Source organism: Camellia sinensis, chromosome 1, assembly GCF_055761805.1.
Source record: "Camellia sinensis isolate YWXY chromosome 1, ASM5576180v1, whole genome shotgun sequence".
NCBI classification, from domain to species: domain Eukaryota; kingdom Viridiplantae; phylum Streptophyta; class Magnoliopsida; order Ericales; family Theaceae; genus Camellia; species Camellia sinensis.
Genome location: NC_138961.1, coordinates 36,241,726 through 36,262,817, shown reverse-complemented (window position 1 = coordinate 36,262,817; position 21,092 = coordinate 36,241,726). Strand labels below are relative to the sequence as shown.

The following is a 21,092-nucleotide window of genomic DNA, read 5'->3' as shown; positions in this document are numbered from 1 at the left end:
CAGTCCCCATTAGGCAACAAGAATACAAATATCAGTTACAAGTAACAATAACCAGAGTCTGTTTATAAACAATAAATAAATTTCTTCATTTTTAAAATTTCTTTGTGATAATTTTGTTAAATTTTTCTGTGATCATATCAGAGAAATTTCTTATGCACTCTTAATTTTCTTTGTGAGGAATTGAAATTTCTCTTCACAAAGAAATTTGTTTGAAATTTCTCTATGCTAAAATTTTTCTGTAAAAATGCTGAGGGACCGTAACTATAAAAATATTACATGTTATTTATCTTATAAAATCTTAATATCATGGACTTCAAACTAAAAATCCAAAAATTATACTAATTAAAGGTCTAAAAAGGGACAAATATTAATTCTCTCTCAAAAAATGTTGGTTAGAGTTGATATAGGTGTAAAAAGAATTAAAATCTAGTACTATTTTAAAAGTATGAAAAACAAAAATAATTTATACTTTTTTCGTATCTCGAAAATATCCTTACAAACTTATTAAACATCATACAACAACCTAGATCTACCAAATAACCAAACACATTCTGAAATTCAAACACTTTCAAACATCATGAGCAACTCCAATGGTCAATTGGTAAAAACGATAGCTAAAGTTATAATTTAGCAATAAACAATGCAAAAAAAATTATAAAATAGCAATGTTGCTCCAACGGTAAGATTGCTATTTTTAGTTTAACTGGATGACCGACGGGTTTCAAATTCTATACCTTCCAATTTCTGCAAAGTGGTCGACCACTCGGTGGACCACTGACCTTCCAAAATTGTTACACTGCTAGTTTTAACTATAGGTAAAACTACTGCCAAATTTAACAGAAGATATTGCAAAAGTATAATTTAGCAGTTTTGATAGCTCACCATTAGAGATGAAAAAAATGAACTCCATACTATTTTATAACAATAGCAGCTCCAATGTCTTACCGTTAGAGTTCCTCTAATATGATTGTTTTTTTTAAAATAATTCCACTATTGTGGCTTGTTCAATATTTGTCTCCTACACTACCTTCTCATGAATGATAGTAAGAGAAATTTTGTTAAATTCAAATAAAGAAAAATCATGAAAATATTTTTGTAATTGGTCTACTTTGAATGAGTGGTGATGATTCGAAGTGGCCTTACTAGCAAACTAGTAGCCCTTGGATTATTTTTTTCAATTAGGTTTTGTGTATTAATAATAGACTCTATTTCGGAGTATTCGAAATAACTATCAGTCACAACCCACTGAAACACTTTTGCAAATAATAATCGATTCTACTTCGGAGGATTCGAAACAACCCTGTTTCACAATCTACAATAGATTCTACAATCAGCATTACCCACTCTATTTCAGATGTTTCAGACCAAATTTGTTACAAAGCCTAATAGTTTTAAATCAAAACATAACAACCCACTTTGTTTCAGAAATCAATATATTCCAAACTTTTGGAAACGCCAAAGAAAAAACTTCTGTGTAATGAATTCTTCCAATAATTCCGAGCCTAATCTTTTCAAAAGAAATTAGATTTTTTCACAAATATTTTACTTTTGTAGTTATTTAGTATATCTAAAAAGAGCAATATTAGAGACCCAAACAACAATACTAGGAAAAAAATAAACCAAACACATAATGAAATATAGATGTCTCATATTTTGTTACATTGTGAGACATCTGTGTCACATTTTGTGTTTGGTCTTCTCTGTCGTTAAATATATATATATATATATATATATATATTTTTTGAAGACCACTAAATGCCCCTACATTTTTTTTTAGACCCTTATTTTTTTTTATTACAATTTTGTCCTAACATTAAATTCTAATTTTGTACCCATCCTTATCCTTCCAAATCTAACCTAACCCTAATCTCACCACCACTTCTACTCTCGCTGACACCTTCCGACGACCAACCCACCACCACTTCCACTCTCCGCCTACAGCCACCACTTCTATCTTCATCCTTACCAGCAACCCTCCTTATCCTCCTCCTCTTCCTCTTCTTCTCTTCTTCTGAAAGCCTAGCCCTAATTCTATCACCACCCACTACCACTGTCGACAACAACTTCTTCGCGAAACCCTTGCCACTAAACCCTAGCCACCATCAGAAAGGGAGAGAAAGAGGCCACCTCTCATTCCATCTTCAGCGATTTTGCCACCACTACAACCTAGACCGTTGACCACAACTTCTTCGTAAAACCCTAGCCCCTAAATCCTAGCCACTGTGAGAGATAGAAAGATCAAGTGTGTGAGAGAGAAAGAGAGAGGCATACGACCTCCTCTTCCATCTCTGGCGATTTTGCTATCATTACATCCCACATCGACGATCCCTAAGCATAAGCAAGGAATGTCATGCCGTCGATACACCTCCTTGGTTGACTGCTGGGGTGGTGATGGTTGACTATCGGTGAGGAATGGGGGCTAAAAGAGAGTCTCCAATAGAGGATGAGGGCTATGGAAGGGGTTACCGGAGTTGAGGTGAAGTTGCCTGGGGTAAGGGTATATTTAGAATTATGATAGGAGCCCAAAGGAAAATGAGAAAATAATCAATTTTGGTGGGAGTCGTAAGAAAAAAGATAAGAGACATTTAATAGCCCTCTTTTTTTCTTTTTTTTTTTTAACACAAAAAAAATGACGCTCCATAAGGACATCCGTGGGTCATGGCTCTAAAATAATCGGTTGTCGTCAACCACAAACATAAGAAATAGAGTCACAATCAGAATATATCCCAATCATGCCCCCAAAGAGTCGAGCTCTACTAAACTATGGGGGTGTTTGTTTCAGCTTTTCAGAGCTAACTTATGGCTTTTAGCTTTGAAAAAGTTATTTTGGACTGTTTGGTTAAACTTATTTCAAACAGCTTCTGATTCTAACAGCTTATTTTAACTCAAAAAAGTTGATTCTGAGAAGCTACTGACCCCTTGATTCTGATTATCAGCTTCTGCTGTGGACATGTTAATTTTTGGTTCTACTCTTAAATTTTTTTATTTTTTATTTTTTTAAAAATAGAAAAAGACCCAAATGGACTATAGATTATTATTATTATTATTATTTATGAGAAATGTAGACAAACAAAAAATAAAAATTAATTAAAAAGCTATTTCACAGCTTATTTAGCAAACACTACTCAGCAACTTAAATCTATAATTCAACAGTTACACCAAATAAATTAACAATTTTTAATTAAAATCATAATTTATAATCTATTAAACTATAATTTATAAACTGTTTTAACAGTAACACCAAATGAGACCTACGTAGAAGGAGACACCTTTCCACCTCACTGCACTCTTAAATTTATTGGATTCAAATGAATTATGAAATATTATATAAAATTTACCACTCATTTGTAATAATCTTTCAAAACATGTACTCTACTGAAATTCACCCAAAAAATTCCCTGCAACAAAATTCAAAATATTCATGAACTTTTTTCTGAAAAATTGAGAAAAAGAGTGATTTGAGTTGTAGATTTTTCATATATATATATAGAGATGACAAACCTCATAAATTGTAATCTTTCTCATAAATTGTAATCTTGCCCGACTCATTTCCTTGGTAAATTATCACCTCGCCACATTTTACCCTAAATCCAAACCCTAGTTCTCGATTCTCACCTTCCCCTATCGATTTCCCGATTACCGGCGCTTCTTCTCAGATTACCGGTGAGTCTCTCACAAATTTCACTCTTCTCCAACTCATATATATATATATATATGTGTGTGTGTGTGTGTGTGTCAGTGTGTATGTACGATTTTCAGGTGAATTCTTAAATGCTTGATGGAGTGATTTTCTGGTAAGTCTCCCAGAAATTTCACTCTTCTCAGACAACAATCGAATTAAACTAATATATCTGTCTATATATGTGTGTGTGTGTGTGTGAGAGAGAGAGAGAGAGAGAGTGTAATTTTCAGGTGAATTTTTGTTTAAGTGCTTGATGGAGAGATTTTTTTAATTAGTAAAACAATTAAACTTGAATTGGTGTTGTTTTATGTCCTCTTATATATTTGTATAACAAAAAAAGCGATATTGATGTTGTTTTTCATGCTGTTCTTGTGATCACATCTGAAAAGTGAATTCTTCTGATTGTAAAATTATCTGTTTTTTTTTTTTTTTTTTTTGGGGGGGGGGGGGGGGTGTTTTCAGAAATGAAACAGTGAAAAGTTTTCAAATGGTTTTCATTTTTGTGCAAAAACAGTTTTCGAAAATTTAAAAATATTTTTTTGATGTTTCTTAAAATGTTTGTTTTCAGAAACTTTTCTCAAAAACAATTTGCAAAACAAATTTGGATGAGGGGAGCCCAGTATTTCCTCACATATTATTTGACCTAAAATGAGCCTCGTAGAACTCTTTCTTCTTTCTTTTTTTTTTTTTTTTTGTTCACAAGGGTGTCCCAGGCTTCATCCCAATTAGTCTTTCAGCACATTTGGTCCCCATCCCACATGGACCAAGTAATTATTATTGGGTGTAAGCCTGGTAATTACCAGTTGAAGTTACCCTGCACAATCATGCCCTTCTTTATTAGGCAAAGCATCAGCCACCAAAAGCTGCTTTAATTTTCACTTTTGAAGAAACAAGCAGACAAGTGCTTTCAGAATGGTATGTTACATATAGTCATCCAAGATAGGAATATATGCATGCATAGACAAGTATTTAAGGGTAAGAAAGATGGAAGTAATTTTGAAAGTTCTAAAGCCGTTCATTCTTTCTTTTGCATTCAATTGTTATCTTCTGTCCAGTCCTTGTATAGTAACACTTGGTCGAGTTCCCAAGTAGGAGAAGAAAAAAAAAAATCCTTAGATTAAATTACCTTGTAACTTGCTTGAAGGTCATTGCTCGAGTGGATTCTCATATCATCTGCATTTTTTGGAAAGCTAAAACTGTCCATCTCATGGATTGCTTGATAAACACGACAGCCTAGTAGCAGATTTAGGAATGCTTGTTTGCAAACCATAATGACCTGGCCATGGGATCATATAGTTAAAAACTCAACCATTAGTGCAGGCTTAGTTGGTTGGTCTAGTTTTTACTTAAAAATGAATGGAACAAAAATAATAGAGGTCCAATCCACACATTAACTAATGCAGACAGTATTCGACTTTTGTGCATCACTCAAACAAAAGTTGAAACTTTGGTTACACTCACTTGAATGTCATACGATGGATAAACATAAAGCTAGGACTCTCTTCAGTCAGAGTTCTCTTCCTTCTGCTGAAATTCATGGCTCTCATGATAAGTGCTGTTTTGGAGGAAATTTCCAAGTAGTGGGTTTCTCAGTATTTTTTGTTTTTTTCCCTATCTTTTCATAGAATATGCAAAACTGAAAATTTCTCATCTTCATATTGAAGTGTGTATATTTGTGTGAATCTTTCATTGTATATCTTTTTACTGAATTTTCAATAAGAGAAGACTTTACTTCATTTGGAACAGATGACAATGGAAACAAAAATTGTTATCAGGAGGAAGAAGAGAGTCAATTATTTTGATTTTCTTCCCGATGATATCCTTTTCAACATTCTGGTTCTGATTCCAACTGAATTGCTCCGGCTCAAGTTGAAGTATGTTTGCAAGCGATGGTTCAATTTAATTTCCAACAGGATCTTGTTTGATCTCGCCTCTTTAATCATCCAAAGGCCAATCAGGGAAAACAGGCACATTTATGAAACTCGTCGTGTAGATGTCAATGAAGGAAAACTCAAGTTGTGGACAACAGTGCAAGATCTTAACATACCTTGTAGAGGACGGATTAGGTCATGGTGTAACAAATTACTTTTGATAACAGATCCACACAATCTCGGTGCTCTCTACATCTTCAATGTAAATACCCAGGACGGGTCAACTCTCCCTCCATGTTCATCAAGCTGCAAAGGACATTTTGGGTGCAAGTGTGGGATCGGTCTCGCATTTGATAAAATTAAAGGATCATATAAGGTAGTTCATGTATATGTTGGCCTGCATTGGATTGAGTGTGAAATTCTTGTTTTGGAATGCAAATTATCGTCTTTTAATTGCTCGAAGTGGGAAAAAATCAGCGGACCTTCTTATATAGGTCAAAGGCGATATTATTGGGATGACCCTATTTCAGTTGAAGGGAGGTTTCTTCACTGGGATGTTCATTCTGCTGAATTCATAGTTTCCATGGACGTAGCTGAAGAAAGGTTTTTCCAAACTCGTCTTCCAGAGTACAGTAATTCATTCAAAAGCAACGAATACTTTTTGACAGAGATTGGTGGTCGTCTCTCTCTTCTACTTCCAGTTTCTGGTTCACAAGTTGACATATGGATTTTGAAAACAACATGGGAGAAGCTTCAATCTATAAGATATATTTGCTATGTCTCGTCAAGTATACATTCCGGTATAGTTCTTCCTGATCCCATTGGTAGCTTGAGAAATGGCAGCAATATAATTTTCAGAAAAACTGGTAGTGACAGTGCTTTGTATGCTTACAGTTTCCAATTTAAGCATATGAAGCAGCTAGAGATTGGGATTCAGGCCAATGAACGATGCTTGGTCCAGTCAATGGCCAAGGATTTTCTGTAGATGAAGGTTTGGTTATGGAGTGTATTTCGGATTGATCCCCTTCACAGTTCTACTGGTTTCTGGATATTTATTAGGTTTAATCAGAGTTAGGAAATTTTTTTTTTTTTTTTTTTTTAATGTAATTTTTGGAGGAGAAAATGTTAGAACAAAATAGTTTGTTCTGTTGTTATAAAAAAAAAATATAGTTTGTTTTGATCTGGCTTGTGTCTTGGGAAAGTGGCATTCTAGTGCTATAGACTGTTATGCTAATGGATCGTATTGTACTGAAATTGCTGAAAATGAATTTGTTCATTCATTTTTATGAGTGTGTGAAAAAAGCATAAGAATAGATAATTTGAGGTAAGGTTATGAGTTTGATTGATTATAATGAGAATTTCGAGCCAACAAGTTGGATAGAGTGTGCCGACAAAACATAAGAAAAGATAATTTGAGCTAAAATTTTGAGTTGGTTGATTATAATGAGAATTTTGAACCAACAAGTAGGTTAAAATAAACGGTTTGATTAAAATTTGAGGTAAGGTTATATTTTTATTTATTAAATTTGATGAAATTTTGTAAATAATTAAAGTTAGAGACAGCTTTTTTCATTTAAAAAATATGTTAAAAGAGTTTCAATTTTTTCAAAAAAAAAAAAAGTATAGTAAAGATTACAGTGTTTCAAATTAAATCAAACTTTTAACTACAACGTTCACTCAAATTTGATAATAATAATAAAAAATAAAAAATGGAGTAAGGATTGTAGATTCCACAAACCACAATTTTCATTTCTTGTACTAAAAGGATGCAAACAAATTTCGGTGCAGAAAACATTCACATTCCAATGAATTTTTTTCATGAAAGAATCCACTCTACATCAATCACCACCACCTTCAACAAACAAAGAATTACCCACACCAAACTCATTTTCTACTACTACTACTCAAATCAAATCTACACTGAACTTTCCTTCTACTCCTTAATCAACACAGAGTTCCACTGTAATCCCTAATTCTACTTGAAAACAAAAAATCAAGAAACTATCAACAGTCAATAGCAACAACACATCCAAGAAACAGGGCAAATCAATGCTGCATACATAAATCATCAGAAAGATCTAATGCAAGATCAAAACACCAACAACAGCCAAGACAAACCCAATTGCAATCTCCACCACAGGTCCTCCAGAAGCCTCCGAGAAATCAATGTGATACTTGGCTGTCATGTTGGGAAACAAAATTCCCCAATTCTGTTCCCCTGTTTCGTTCCCCTGTTTTTCATCCCCATCAAACAACTCATATATGTAAGTCTGAGCCACCCCTTCCTTCCTCAGCGGCGTACCCAATCCCGATTTCAGATGATCAATCAAACCCTTGATGTAAATCTCAGCATACCCTTCTCTAGCATCCGGATCTCCAGCGCCATTGCTGGAGCTCGGCCACCCAGTCTCCGTCACAACCACGGGAATATTTTCGTGACCGGCGACGGCCATAGCACTGATCACAGCATCAACCATGACATCGAACAAGTTCCGGTACTTGACTCCGGTGACCGAATCTTCCCGGAAATTGAAGGGTTCTTGTTCTTGAAACAGAGCAAAGCCAATGGGGATATCGTGGTTGAGACTGTAGACAGAGTAAGGGTAAAGATTGACGAAGAAGGAGGAATTGGTTTCGTCCAAGAAATCGAGGAGGGGTTTGATGATGAGTTGGGAGATGGGTTGGTTGAACTCGGCAGAGGAGGGAGGGAAAGCGGTGGACATGATGTTGACGAAAGAGAAAGTGGTGGAAAGGGAAATGGAGTGGATGCCGAGGGAGATAAGGGAGGAGTGGAGGTTGCGGAGGGCGGGGAGGAGGAGGGAAGAGAGGTCGGAGGAGGAGGAAAAGATGTCGGAGCCGAGGGAGATGGAGGAGATGTGGGAGCGGGGGTAGAAGGGGATGACGTGGGTGTAGAGGAAGAGATCGGCGGAGGAGCGATTGGAGGCGAGGGAGGGGAGGAGGGAGTTGGGGAGGGAGAGGAGGAGGGAGATGTTGGAGTAGGAGAAGGACCGGACCACGGAGGGGGAGGGGTTGGGGAGGCGGACGGCCGAGATTTTGAGGGATTGGAGGGTGGAGGCCACGTGGTCCGGAGGAGGACTGCTGCTGCTGCTGGTGTAGGTCATGCCGATGCTGCCCGGAAGCGAGGTGGTTCCGCGGAGGAGGAGGAGAGAGAGGAGAAAGACGAGGAGGAGGGAGGTGTGGAGAGAGAGAGACATTTTGGGTTTGGGTTTGGGTTTGGGTTTGGGTTTGGTTTTCTTCTTTGTTTTCTTGGGAAGTGAGCAATGAATTGAAGGGTTTGATAGATTTAGAGAGAGAGAGAGAGAGAGAGAGAGAGGGTTTATAGTGTAATACTCTGGTTTGATTTGAATGGTGTGTGAGTGAGGAGAGGAGGGAAAGAGAGATTGCAGGGAGGGTGGGTGCTTAATGCGCACTCTGCGTAGTTTAGCTGAGGCCGGGTCGTTAGTGTACAGTTGTTTTGGCGGTTAGAGGGTCGAGGAGAACTCAAGAAGTCATGAAAAAAAAGTATACACTGAATTTTTTACTAGAGAAAGATAAAAATAAAAATAAAAAAAGTAATAAATAAAAAAATAGCATTTAATCCCCACATTATTTTTTCAATTATATACTTACTCTAACTTTGTTAATTTGGTTGTATAAAGGGATTGTCAATCCAAATAGACTAATAATCCACTTATAAATTTTTGCAACCAAATATTCTTCACATGTCTAACCTCACTATCACTCAAATCCTACCACTTCCTACCATTCATGGGGCATAACAAACATGGCCTTAAAATATTATATAGTATTATTTATATAGTACTTTTGAAAAATATCAACACGAGTCATTTTCTATTTTTTAATTACTTAACAAATGTGAGCCAACATGTTCTATCTGTAAAAAAAATTCACTATGTGATTCGTTACATGGTATTCTAAAATTATAGAATAATTTCCATTCAACTTATCATTAATAAAAGGGGCTAGATTCTCTCAAGTTAACCAGCTAACTTGGGAGAGCATTTCGGTTTGGTGAATTTATTTTTAGCTAACTTCGGTGATTTAAATAGTTTACTTTTTAAGATTCATTTTATAGAATATTTATGCAAAAAAATTAAGGTAGCGTTTAGTAGTGTTTTCTAAATATGATTTGAGAATAGGAATTGTATTTTGAGTTTGTGAGTTTTGGAATTATGATTTAAGTGTGAAAAATTTATTTAGTGAATGAGTTTTGAAAAAAGTTTTGAAGTGAGTGGGGAATTTTTGATGTGACATATGATATTTGATATAAAAACTTACAACTCATAACTAAACACACAACTCAAAATTCTATTAAAACTCATAAAAAATTTAAAAAATTCAGAAAATATTTTTTGTTAAATATATAAAAATTAACAAGTGTCAACTGCAAAAAAAAAAAAAAATTGCACTGTTCCGGTCAACCGGCCGGACGACCAGTGGGATGTTCGATCAGCCAAATTTTCCCGCCTTCGACCGAGTTTTCAAAAATGAGTGTAGAATTAATTTTTGAAACTCATAAACAAATATCATGTGAAAAATAAACCTTTGAGCTAACCTTCCAGAGTTGTACCAAACAGAGCCTAAGATTATCAGAGGTCTGTAACTATATGCTTGAATTACATTTGTTTTTAAAATAGCATACAATAATTATAATTTCTAAAGTAGCAATTTATTTTTTGTAACAAAAATATAATTCAAACCTATAACTACTAATATCCGACTATTTTAATTTTTTGTATAAATATTCTACTAAGTAAACACTAAAAAATAAAAAATTTAAATTACTGAAATCGACTCTAAAATTAGCCCATAAAGCCCAGATACTCTCTAAAGTTGAGAACTACTAAACCCTTTGTGGGGATATATTTTCTGAGTACCAACGCGTGGCAAGGTGACGCCGACGTGTCAGCCGACGTGCCACGTGTCCTGGTCGTCACGCCGAGGTAATCTCGGAAAGGCCGAGGTTATATCCGAAGATATCGGAATCCGAGATAAGAGGATAAAAGATAAGGGACAAGAGTCCTAGGATAAAGAGGAGACTTAGTTAAGATGAGGATAAAACTCTTTGGGAGTTTATCTTTATCTCTTGAAGAGTCCAAAGTAAGTACTGAATTGGAGTCCATAGAAGTCAGGCCTCTAATGGGACTAGGATTAAGTGAACTATAAAAAAGAGGCACCCCGTGGGTCTAAGGTACGCAATTTTATGCTTTGAGTAGTGAGTTTAGCACTTAATTATCTTTGAGAGATATACTGACTTGATCGTCGAAGTGTCCCCGGGTGGAAGAGCCACTGCCGGAACCTTTTCTTTCTGTTACAGATTAGCTGAAGCCATCTATTCTGCTGGTACTCTCTACCTGATTGCTAAACGGACAGTGTGATCAGAAAATCACTCACACGCTCTTAATAAAATATAGTACATCATTAATGAAGTGGGCTTAAATGGCCTAGTTGGCCTGGACCAATACGTGGCTGTGGCCCAATGTTTAGATGATCAGACTGGAAGGATTTGATATAGGTGGGGGGAATCAAACAGGGAGCTCATAAGAAACTTTAATAAAAGCAATATAAAATGCTAAAAACTTACATATTATAACTATTAACTTGTGGTTGTTAGAAATTTGACTTTTTGATTTTTTTGAAGTAAAATAAAGTTAATGTTTTTGAATTTTTTTTTAATTAAATAGATAGTTATTTAAAAAAAATGATTGACTCTTGTGACATATTTAACTTTTTTGGATTTTTTTTGGACTTGTTTAACAAAAAAAAAAAATCACAAATCAAATAGGACCTTAATAATATAGTATAAATATATATATATATATATATATATTGTTGTGAAAAAATAACTTCGACTGAGTTTTATTTACACTGTGTTTTGTTTTGATTTTGATAATATGAAGTAATTTGTGAAACAAAAATGAAAAATAAAATTTTAACTTATATTTCAATCACATCACTAATATTTTTTGAGTTAAATAAAACTATTCACTATTAAATTTGATTCAAATGTAACTTAGTCCCTATTATTTTAATTTCAACAGTATTAACCTTAAACTTTAAATATGGTTTTAATTTGTTCTTTTGGTTCAAATTACGTTAAAAATTAATGAATTTTAAACACATATCACTCGTATAAAGAGTGCCTATAGAAAAAATTGACAATAATTTAAACAAAATTATTATATCCACCTTGTTTGATTTTAGAAAATTGAATCCATTTTTCAAAAATTAAATTTTTTATTTTTTGTATTTTTTCAGTCAAGAAATTTAATAATTTAATAATTTTTTTTATGGTTTAGATGCACCTAACCTAAAAATTGAATTTCAATTTTCAACTATAGAGTTAACATTGTTTGAATTAAAACAATAAAAAGTGTAATTTTCTTTATCATAAGGGTAAATTTCACTTTGCACTCCTGCATTTTGCACCAAATCTCATTTTGACTCCTACACATGAAATCATGACAGTCAACTCTCTACACTTTTGGTCAACTCTCACTTTGGTCCTTATACATGAAATTGTGACAATCAATCCCCGTACTTTTGGTTAAATCTCACTTTGGTTCCTATACAAATGTCAATGTCCCATTTTTGTTGTTCAATTGTTTAAATCTTTAATATAATCTAATCATATAATAAGAATGTGACTATGACATGAGAGTATGAAAGGAAAACCATCTATATTTACCACCAATACACATTTTTTTCCAAAATTTATATGAAAATATGACTGTATTAGATTAACATAAAACATAAATTGTGAACAATTAAGAAGATGAATTAGGAATTTGCATAAATTGGAATCATGAAACTCTATTTTTTAAGGTAACACAGTCTTCTATCTATTTATATTTTCGTCTCTTTAATTTCTTTATTGCATTTTTTTATATCTCAAAAGCTCTACTTTCTTACATTTTCATCCTAATTTTTACCATACAAATATATATTGTATTATATAACTCTCAGGTCCCGTTTGTTTTCCGCCGTCATAGTCCGGAGTAGACTGTGATAGATGAACAGTAATCATAGTTCATGTTTGTATTGTTTGCGGCCTCTGGATTGGTAGTCCGTTCGGACAAGGATGAGCCTTGGGTGAGTGAATTGCTAGTCTGGGTGAAGAGATGGTATTACAAAAATAGTCCGTCAGCTTAGTAAGTTGCTGAATGTTCGCTGGGACGTTCGGCCGGTCAACTGTAATTTTTTTTTTTACATGTTGGCATTTTTTTTTTGAATATTAATGTTTAATAATTTTATATTTTTTGTTAAGTAAAAATCATAATTTTATTTGTTTTATTATTTTATATAAAAATAATTTAACAATCCCCACACTAACAACTATCATCAAAACAAATAAAATTTTACTAATCCCCTCACTATCAATACTCTCATTATCAATTCCCCTGTTCCACATCTGAAAACAAACGGGGCCTCGTGTGCTTATCACGTAGAACAAAGTGTATTGGTGGGAAACATGGATATTTTTTTTTTACCCTCATTTTGTAGTCACATTTTTGTCATGGTTGGATTTTGTTAAAAATTTAAAAAAAGAAATGACAGGACATTGACACTTATGTAAGGACCAAAGTAAGATTTAAGTAAAAATGTAAGGAGTTGACTGTCACAATATCATGTGTAGGGACCATAGTGGGATTTGACCACAAGTGTAGAGAGTTGACTGTCTTTATTTCATGTGTAGGGGTTAAATTGAGATTTGGTACAAACCATAATTTACCCTTAATCATATGGCCTATTTTGGGAATAATATTTGTTTGAGTCATGTTGTCTCTCTATTTTTTTTACATATTTTTTTTTATAAAAAAAGTTAAAAATTAACTTTTAATTTACTTTCCAAAATAGTTAGAGTTCTTGTACTTTTTTTTTAAGAAAAATTGAAAATTTTATTTTAAATTTTATAAGTTTTTCATCCAAATTTTTGAAAAACAAATTGAGAATAAATAATTTTGACTTATTTTGAGAAATAAGTTAAAAACAAGTTTTTTGACTTTTTATACAATTTTTTTAAAGATATATAAAAAATATAAAAAACTAATATGACTTAAAATAATTAAAAAATTTAAAAACTGACCTCCAACCGTATTTTCAAAATAACTTTTGTTGTTGCGGGGAAAATGCTTTTTATTTTTATTCTCTCGTGCTTTCGAGTAATAAATTGTCATCATCACTATCCTTCATAATAATCATAACGGACTGCCCGACGCGCACATGCAAATGGTAATGTCCAGCAAAATTACTGATTCGTAAAAGCTATCAATTGTGCTTTTCTTTTTTTCTTTTTATTTTTATAAAGTTAATTTATTGTTTCAAAATAAATTTATAAAAAATTAAGTGTAAAAAAATAGATTCTTTGATACATTTTTAAATTTTTTTTGGTCTTGTTTTAATAATTTTTTAAAGTGACTAAAATAAATATTTTTTTAATAAAATAGATTTTTAGCCAATTAATAAATTAACTTTTTAGACCATCCCTCCAACTAGTCACTTGAGATCCGTCAATTAAACTTGTGGGAAGATTGGCAAAAAAACTGGCCTTCAAAAAAAATAAAATAAAATTGTTAACTAGTGTCAAAGGGCTATTTGTTAATGAAAATATGAAAAATGGGTAAAAATATTTTGAGATTTATTAAAACACCTTGAGATGTTTAATTTTTTTTTTATTTTTTTTTTCCCTCATTTCTCCATGTTATTGACAATTGTCATTAGCCTGTTCCCCAATAAAAATAGAAAGGGCTATTAGCATGATATTAAAAAAACGTAAGAAATTTTTGAACAAGTCCTTTTTTTCCTATAAAATGTTCATTCAATGCTTTTAAAACTTCATTCAACTCTATCATGCTAATATGATTGAATGAAGATTATGTTAAAAAAAGTAAGACTAACATATTTGGAGGATTAGGGGAGGAATCAGGCTAAAAAGATCAAACTCTTTAATTTGTAATATGGCGGGATATAATAGAAAGATCAAACTATTCAACTTATAATGAACTTAAGAAGAGGGTCGACCACTGAGTTATTTTATGACTCCACAAAATTGATTAGAATACATAATTTAAAATCATATCATTATTCTAAACATGTGGTGTAGAAAATATGTTTCTTTGCAACCCAACGCAAATACATTCCATTCTCTTACACTTTAGTTGTGATAACATAAAATATATGGGGATGGTGACCTTTTGAATATATGAAATCAAAGAGGTGACCTAATTTTGATGGGTAGTGGCCTTTTGAATATAAATACATGTATAAATAAAAAGTAAAACTTCAATTAATAAATTAAAAGAGATGCACATCACGTTCAATTTGGCAATTTTATCAACAAACAACAATCCATCGTGTGCTAATACTTATGGAAATGTTATTTTCTAGTAAGAATGAAGTTGTACCCCTAATTAAACCTTCTACTATTAATTATTTTGGTCAATTGAAAGGTGAATATTTATAAATATTCAGAGAATTTCATTAAATTAGATGACTAATTATGTAAAAAGAGTTTAACTATACATATTTGTCTCATCAAAAAAATGGACCTCACCCAAACTCTATTTATTGATCACTGATTTAAGATGTTAAGTTCATACTCGACAGAGATGCAAATTCTCTGTCTCTGTCTTCGTCTTCTATAATTAAACTCTTTCCTCGTCTCTTTCTTTCCATTGAATGTGATAAGAAAAGAAAAAAAAAATACCAAAAGGAAAAAAAAAAAAGGGCTCATAATGAAGAAAAATGAACAACTAATGAAATATCTCCAATAAGGTAAACATGTTGACAAGAGTTGACCGTAACTTCTTTCTTTTTTATTGAGAGTGGATAAGTGCGGCAATTGAACGAACTCAATGAATAAATTATATTCATGCATTTATAAATAGAAAATATGTACAGTTTTTTTTTTAAACTTTTCTTTATTATACCTAACCGTTTGTGTGACTATATGCCATTGTATCCAACTAAAAAGGATAATTTATACATATATTGTAGTGCATTAAGGATAATTTATAACATTGTTGCTATTGTTACTTTTATCACCAAACTACACGAGAATCATATGACTGGAGCTCTTGTTGGGCTCTAGTTAGTGAGATTTTAAGGCGTGGTTTTGATGGAGATCAAATTAATTCACTAGCTTCTAATATTAGGACTCATCTTCTATTCTCTTGTCCTTTTTTTGTTTTGTTTTGTTTTGTTTTGTTTTGTTTCGTTTCGTTACTTTTTCTTTTCTTTTCTTCTTTTTATAATCTTTTTTGAAGTTAGGTGGGAAGCTAATTTACTGACATACAAACTTAAATCAAATGTTAAAAAGTTAATTAATTTGATACATTTAAATTTTTTTGTTTGGTAGCGATTGTTTATTTAGTTTATTAGTTTAAAATAACCCCAGAAATAAGATGTTGGGCTTCGTAAATCCAACTATAAGTTTTATTTTAATTAAGGTTACAAAATGTTGCTAAAACATTCCGAACAGTACCAAATTGCGCGTTACAGATTAGGCCTCTCGCATTGGTTCCTCTCATGCTGAGTCACTGCCCATTGCGATCTCTCTTGTCGCGTCATTGCTCGCCGGTGCCTCTTGCCTCGAGTACTCTCTCTGTCTGTTCTCTCTCTCACTCTCTCTCTCTCTCTCTCTCTCTGTAGGTATTGTATATATTTTTATGGGATTTTATATAAATTGTAAACCGCCCTACGATTGTTTGATTCAATCATTTTATAGGTATTTTTTAAACTTTTTTTTATGTTGTCATCTTATTCTGTTGTTCTTTTTATTTATTATTAATTTTTTTTACTAGTTTTGTTTGTCAATGACATAAACTAAATCCGATAGTCATTGACTATGAAGTACGGATACTTCAAAAAGGGTGGCGTATCCGTATCGGATACTTATCGGATACCGATACTCCTCGGATACTCGCGAATAAGTATCGGATACTTCTTAAAAGAATCAGATACTTCTTAATTAATTTTTTATTAATTTTGAAGTATCGGATACTTAATTTTGAAGTATCGGATACTCGAAATTATATATTACTTATAATATTTTGTTTAGTTCTTTGATAAGAGAAATATAGTGAGAGTTAAAGTAATAGAATTTGTCAAATTGATGTATCCTTATTGTCTCTCTCACTTCTCTCTCGCTTTTTCACTCTCTCACGTTTCTTCTCTCTGCTCTCATTCTTTTTTTGGTGTTGGCATGTAAGGATGATGTTTAATTTGCATTTGCATTTGCTTTTGCTTTTAGTTTTGGATGTTTTATGAATGTTTGAGCACTTTTAGGTTAATAGGGATCCCTCTCCTTATTTATTAATTTACTTTAAGTTTTATTTTCATGCATATTACATTATTAAAATTATATATAAAAAAAAATTATGAATGTATCCCCGCTGTACCCGTATCGTACTTTTTCAAATTTTGACATATCGTCATATCCACATCCCCATATCACCATATTCGTATCCGTGCTTCCTAGGCTATCATTGATGACTTAAAAAAGTATATTTGCTGAAATTTTTATTTAAGAATGGTTTTTTGGCTTTAGCTAAGGTCTTGTGATATTCAATGATGAAGGGGAACAAGTTGAAGCTATTGACCTTGAAGACTCTTAGTTTTATAGGAATCTTTCTTCTTTATCAAGTTGTCTTTTGCTTTAGGTTTTATTTTTGTGCATACTGCATTACTAAAAATTGTTAAAATAATATTTTTTACGAACGTATCCCCGCCGTACCCGTATCCTAGTTTTTCAAATTTTGTCGTATCGCCGTATCCGTATCGTATCGTATCGTACCCGTATCCCGTATCCGTATCCGTATCCATGCTTCCTAGGTCATTGATAGTTTTGTCTTGCTAGTTTCTGGTTCTTCATATTTTTTTTTCTTATTTACTCTCTCTCACTTTGTTCATTCCTATTTTTTTATTCATCAGCGATTCGTAGCTCGAAACTTATACGGCTTGAATGGCCCGACTTTTATATACACCCTCATTTCTTTGTACACCTTTTGTACAGCCCATCTCGTTTAACCCACACATTTCATTTGAAGTAAAAAAGAAAAAGAAAAGAACCGAGTAGAGAAAGAGATGAGACTTGTTATCGGCGATTGAAATGTACAGAAAGTATAGAGAGGAGCCGACCGACGGGTGCTGGTGCTACTGACGAGGCTAGTGCTGCTTTTGTGTGTGTCAACTGGTGCTTTCGCTGCTGCTGTGTGTACCGATGGCAGCTGCCACTGCTGCTGTTTGTCCGAAGGGTGTTGTCGCTGCTCTTCCAGGTGGGTGAGAGCAAAACAAGTTAAACAATTCACCACATACAGATTGCAGATGTCAATACAAGAAAACACTGCCCATGAAAATTTAATTACTAAACCAAAATCAGTTTTAAAAGTTTCAAATGTTTAAAATGGCTTTCGATTTATAAATCCATAAAAAGAGTAAAAAAATGCAAAAAGTACAAAGCTCAATTAGATTAGAACCATCACAGATTAATAATTTCATCTAAATTGTTAGACTTTTTAAGCCATAAAATGCCATAGTTTCATCCAAGTAGTTTAAACATTTCAATGTATGAACTGAAAACCCAAAATTCCAAATGTCAACAAAAATTTCAAACCAGTTTCATGGATACTTTGAAGATGACAACAGAAACATTAGTAACTGTGTGTGTCAATTTCCGACCACACTGCCAATCAAGCACTCAGGTAGAGAACACTGACAGAATAGATTAAGCCCAAACAACCTGTCACAAAAAGAAGAGATTCTGGCGGTGGTTCGTCCACCCGGGGCACCGACGATCAAGTGAGTTATCTTTCAAAGATAGCAAAAGTGCTTAACTCACTATTCAGAGCATAAAAACATACCTTAGACCCATGGGGGTGCTTCTCTTTTATAGCCAACACTTACCTAATCCCAATAGAAGCCTAACTTCAATGGACTCGGGATCACTGCTAATCATGGACTCCTAGTAGGAATGTGATAAACTCTCTAAGAGTTTTATTTTTACCCAAACTGAAGTTCTCTCCCATTCTAGGACTCTTGTTCCTTACACGCTTATCCCAGATTCTGGTATCTCAGCAGATAACCTCAGCCTAGCCGAGATCATCTCGGCTCCATGACCAGGACACGTGGCACCTTGGCTGGTACTTCGGTGCCACCTTGGCTGGTACTTCGGTGCCACCTTGGCCACGTGTTTGTCATTCAAAAATTATGTCCCCACAGTAACCATGTACAAGCCTCCACATTCTTCACATTTCATCTAATAAACAAATTGAAAACAAAGGAACAACATTTCAATTGAATGCCATAATAAAAGAAATTTATCCAGAAATCTGTTTTGTCATCCGTCCTTTGTCGTGGTTTGTTCTCCTCCATCCGTCGTTCTCCTCTATCAGTTGCGATTCTCCGTTATTTTCCTTTATCAATTACCAATCGAAAGGTTTTCACACAGATGAGAGGGATGACAGAGATGAGAGGGATAACGAGAGAGATTCACAGAGATGAGAGGAACGAGATACAGAGGGTATTTCTTTTCGTATTGTGTTCATTTTGAGCTTATAGACCCAGATAGGGAGAAGAGAGAAAATATTGCTTTTCGGGCCAAGTTCAAACCACCACTTTCGAGCTACGAAACAATTTTTCTTTTTATTTTATTTTACAGAGCTGCTAGGTAGGTAGCTCGAATTATCTCTGTCCCGAATGACTCGAAGTGCCAAAACGACGTCGTTTTGGCATTTTTTTTTTCTTCACTCTCTTTTTTTCCTTCCTTTTCTCCCTCTGTTCTTTCTGAAACCAAATCAAAATAAAGTTTCTTAACATTCCAAGCATATCATCACAAACCCAGAGAAAAAAAAAGGCAAAATAAAAATCTGAAACTTTTTTAATGGTTTTGTGAGTATGGTACATTCATTAAAGCAAAGGAAAGTGGAGGAACATGGGAGAGAGCAGAGAGAAAGATGAAGGTTGGAAATGGTGTGGGTCCAAACGTGCCCCATATATTTGAAAACATTGTTTTTCTTCATGCTGGTAGTTTCAATTTCAACACTTTAAATATCCAAAATTTCATAAACTCAAATCTAGAGAATTTCACAAACCCAAATCTGTACACATTTTTTGAAGAATTTTTGCCAAGTGTACTGCAAGAAGAGAAGAATAATCTCAACTGTTGCCCACCCAAATCATGAACCAGATCTAGAGAAGGTGAGTAGGATGAGGGTTAACATCGGGGAGAAAGAGTTGATCATTGGTGGTGGCGGTGTGGTAATTGTTGTTTGAGAGAGAGAGAGAGGAGAGTTGGATCTGAGAGAATCAAAATCAAAACAAGCTTCCCTCTCTTTGAAGATCAAGCTTCCCCCTCTCTTTTTTTAGCTTCTCCTTTCTTCCTTCTCTCTTTCTCTTGCTTCTTTGTTTCTCTCTCTTTCTCTGAAATCAGTTTGGAAGAAGAAGGAAAAATGAGAAGAAAAAAAAAAAAAGGGCAAAACGACGTCGTTTTGCAATTCGGGACAATCGAGTAGGGGTGTTCGCGGATCGGTTTTGTGCAGTTTACGGTTCGGTTTTGACCCGCCCGCATCTATGCGGTTTGGGAAAAAGTCAACCCGCAACCGCCCGCAGTGCGGTTTGCGGTTTGTGCGGATAGGGTTTGCAAATGTGCGGGCGGTTGCGGGCGGTTTGCGGTTTACACTTTTTTTCTTTAAAAATTAATTTTCGAGTTTTTTTTCCCAGCGAATTTAGGCATCAAATTCATTTTATATATTTGTGATAACAATTTTTTGATGAGTTTACAAATAAAAATTGAATATCAATGCATTAAATGAAAGTACCCAAAACAAAGAGACTCTACACTAGCATTTTTGCAATGAAAAAAATGTATATCAATGCATTGAAGGTTGTACTCAATTAGAATTGCCAGTTCAGTAATCAATAATCAAACTATAAGTTCCATCGACCATTAGAAGGAAAATTTTATTAGGAAAAAGTGGATGAATCACCAATGAAAATCATATAAGAAACTGAGTTTAGGACTTGATAATTCTACGGCGTTAAGAAAGCTGAGAAGTACTTAAAAATAAGGATCCTAGTATCATAGATAACATAATGGTACTCCTGTAAAAGTTACAAAGTTGGTATATAAAAAATAATAATAATAATAATAATTAAAGTGCGGGCGGTTTTTGCGGGTTGTGGGTTTAAACCGCGACCCGCCCGCAACCCGCAAATTTGTCATATTTCAAACCACATCCGCCCGCATTATGTTTGCGAAACCGCCCATTTATATGCGGGTTGGGCGGATTGGGCGGTTTAAGCGGTTCGGATAAACCGTTGCCCACCCCTACAATCGAGCCATGGTAATCTCGAGCTACCAAGCTTAATAGGGCAAAACGGCGTCTTTTTGCAATTCGGGACAATCGAGCCGTGATAATCTCGAGCTACCAAGCTTTATTCTTTATTTTATTTTATTTTTAAGGGCCGTTTGTTTTGCTAGTTTAGTATTTGTTACTTTATTAGATTGTTATTATATAATT

General features: G+C 33.9%; 2 protein-coding genes across 2 annotated transcripts; one reads left to right on the top strand and one right to left on the bottom strand.

Annotated features, from left to right (window-relative positions):
* Nucleotides 1-3,317: 3,317 nt before the first annotated feature.
* Nucleotides 3,318-6,733, top strand: LOC114274910 (F-box protein At3g07870). Its single transcript, XM_028216889.2, has 2 exons — nt 3,318-3,663; nt 5,429-6,733. The coding sequence occupies exon 2, from the start codon at nt 5,429-5,431 to the stop codon at nt 6,536-6,538; it is 1,110 nt and encodes a 369-aa protein (XP_028072690.2). The 5' UTR covers nt 3,318-3,663; the 3' UTR covers nt 6,539-6,733.
* A 599-nt stretch (nt 6,734-7,332) lies between these two features.
* Nucleotides 7,333-8,802, bottom strand: LOC114274938 (Glycosyl hydrolase superfamily protein). The gene has a single exon (XM_028216922.2). It carries the CDS (start codon nt 8,766-8,768, stop codon nt 7,632-7,634), a length of 1,137 nt encoding a protein of 378 aa, XP_028072723.2. The 5' UTR covers nt 8,769-8,802; the 3' UTR covers nt 7,333-7,631.
* Between the last annotated feature and the right edge of the window lie 12,290 nt (nt 8,803-21,092).

Bases quoted from the DNA above. Each gene is read 5' to 3' on its own strand.
- LOC114274910 (XM_028216889.2), top strand. From the start codon at position 5,429: ATGACAATGGAAACAAAAATTGTTATCAGGAGGAAGAAGAGAGTCAAT.
- LOC114274938 (XM_028216922.2), bottom strand. From the start codon at position 8,768: ATGTCTCTCTCTCTCCACACCTCCCTCCTCCTCGTCTTTCTCCTCTCT.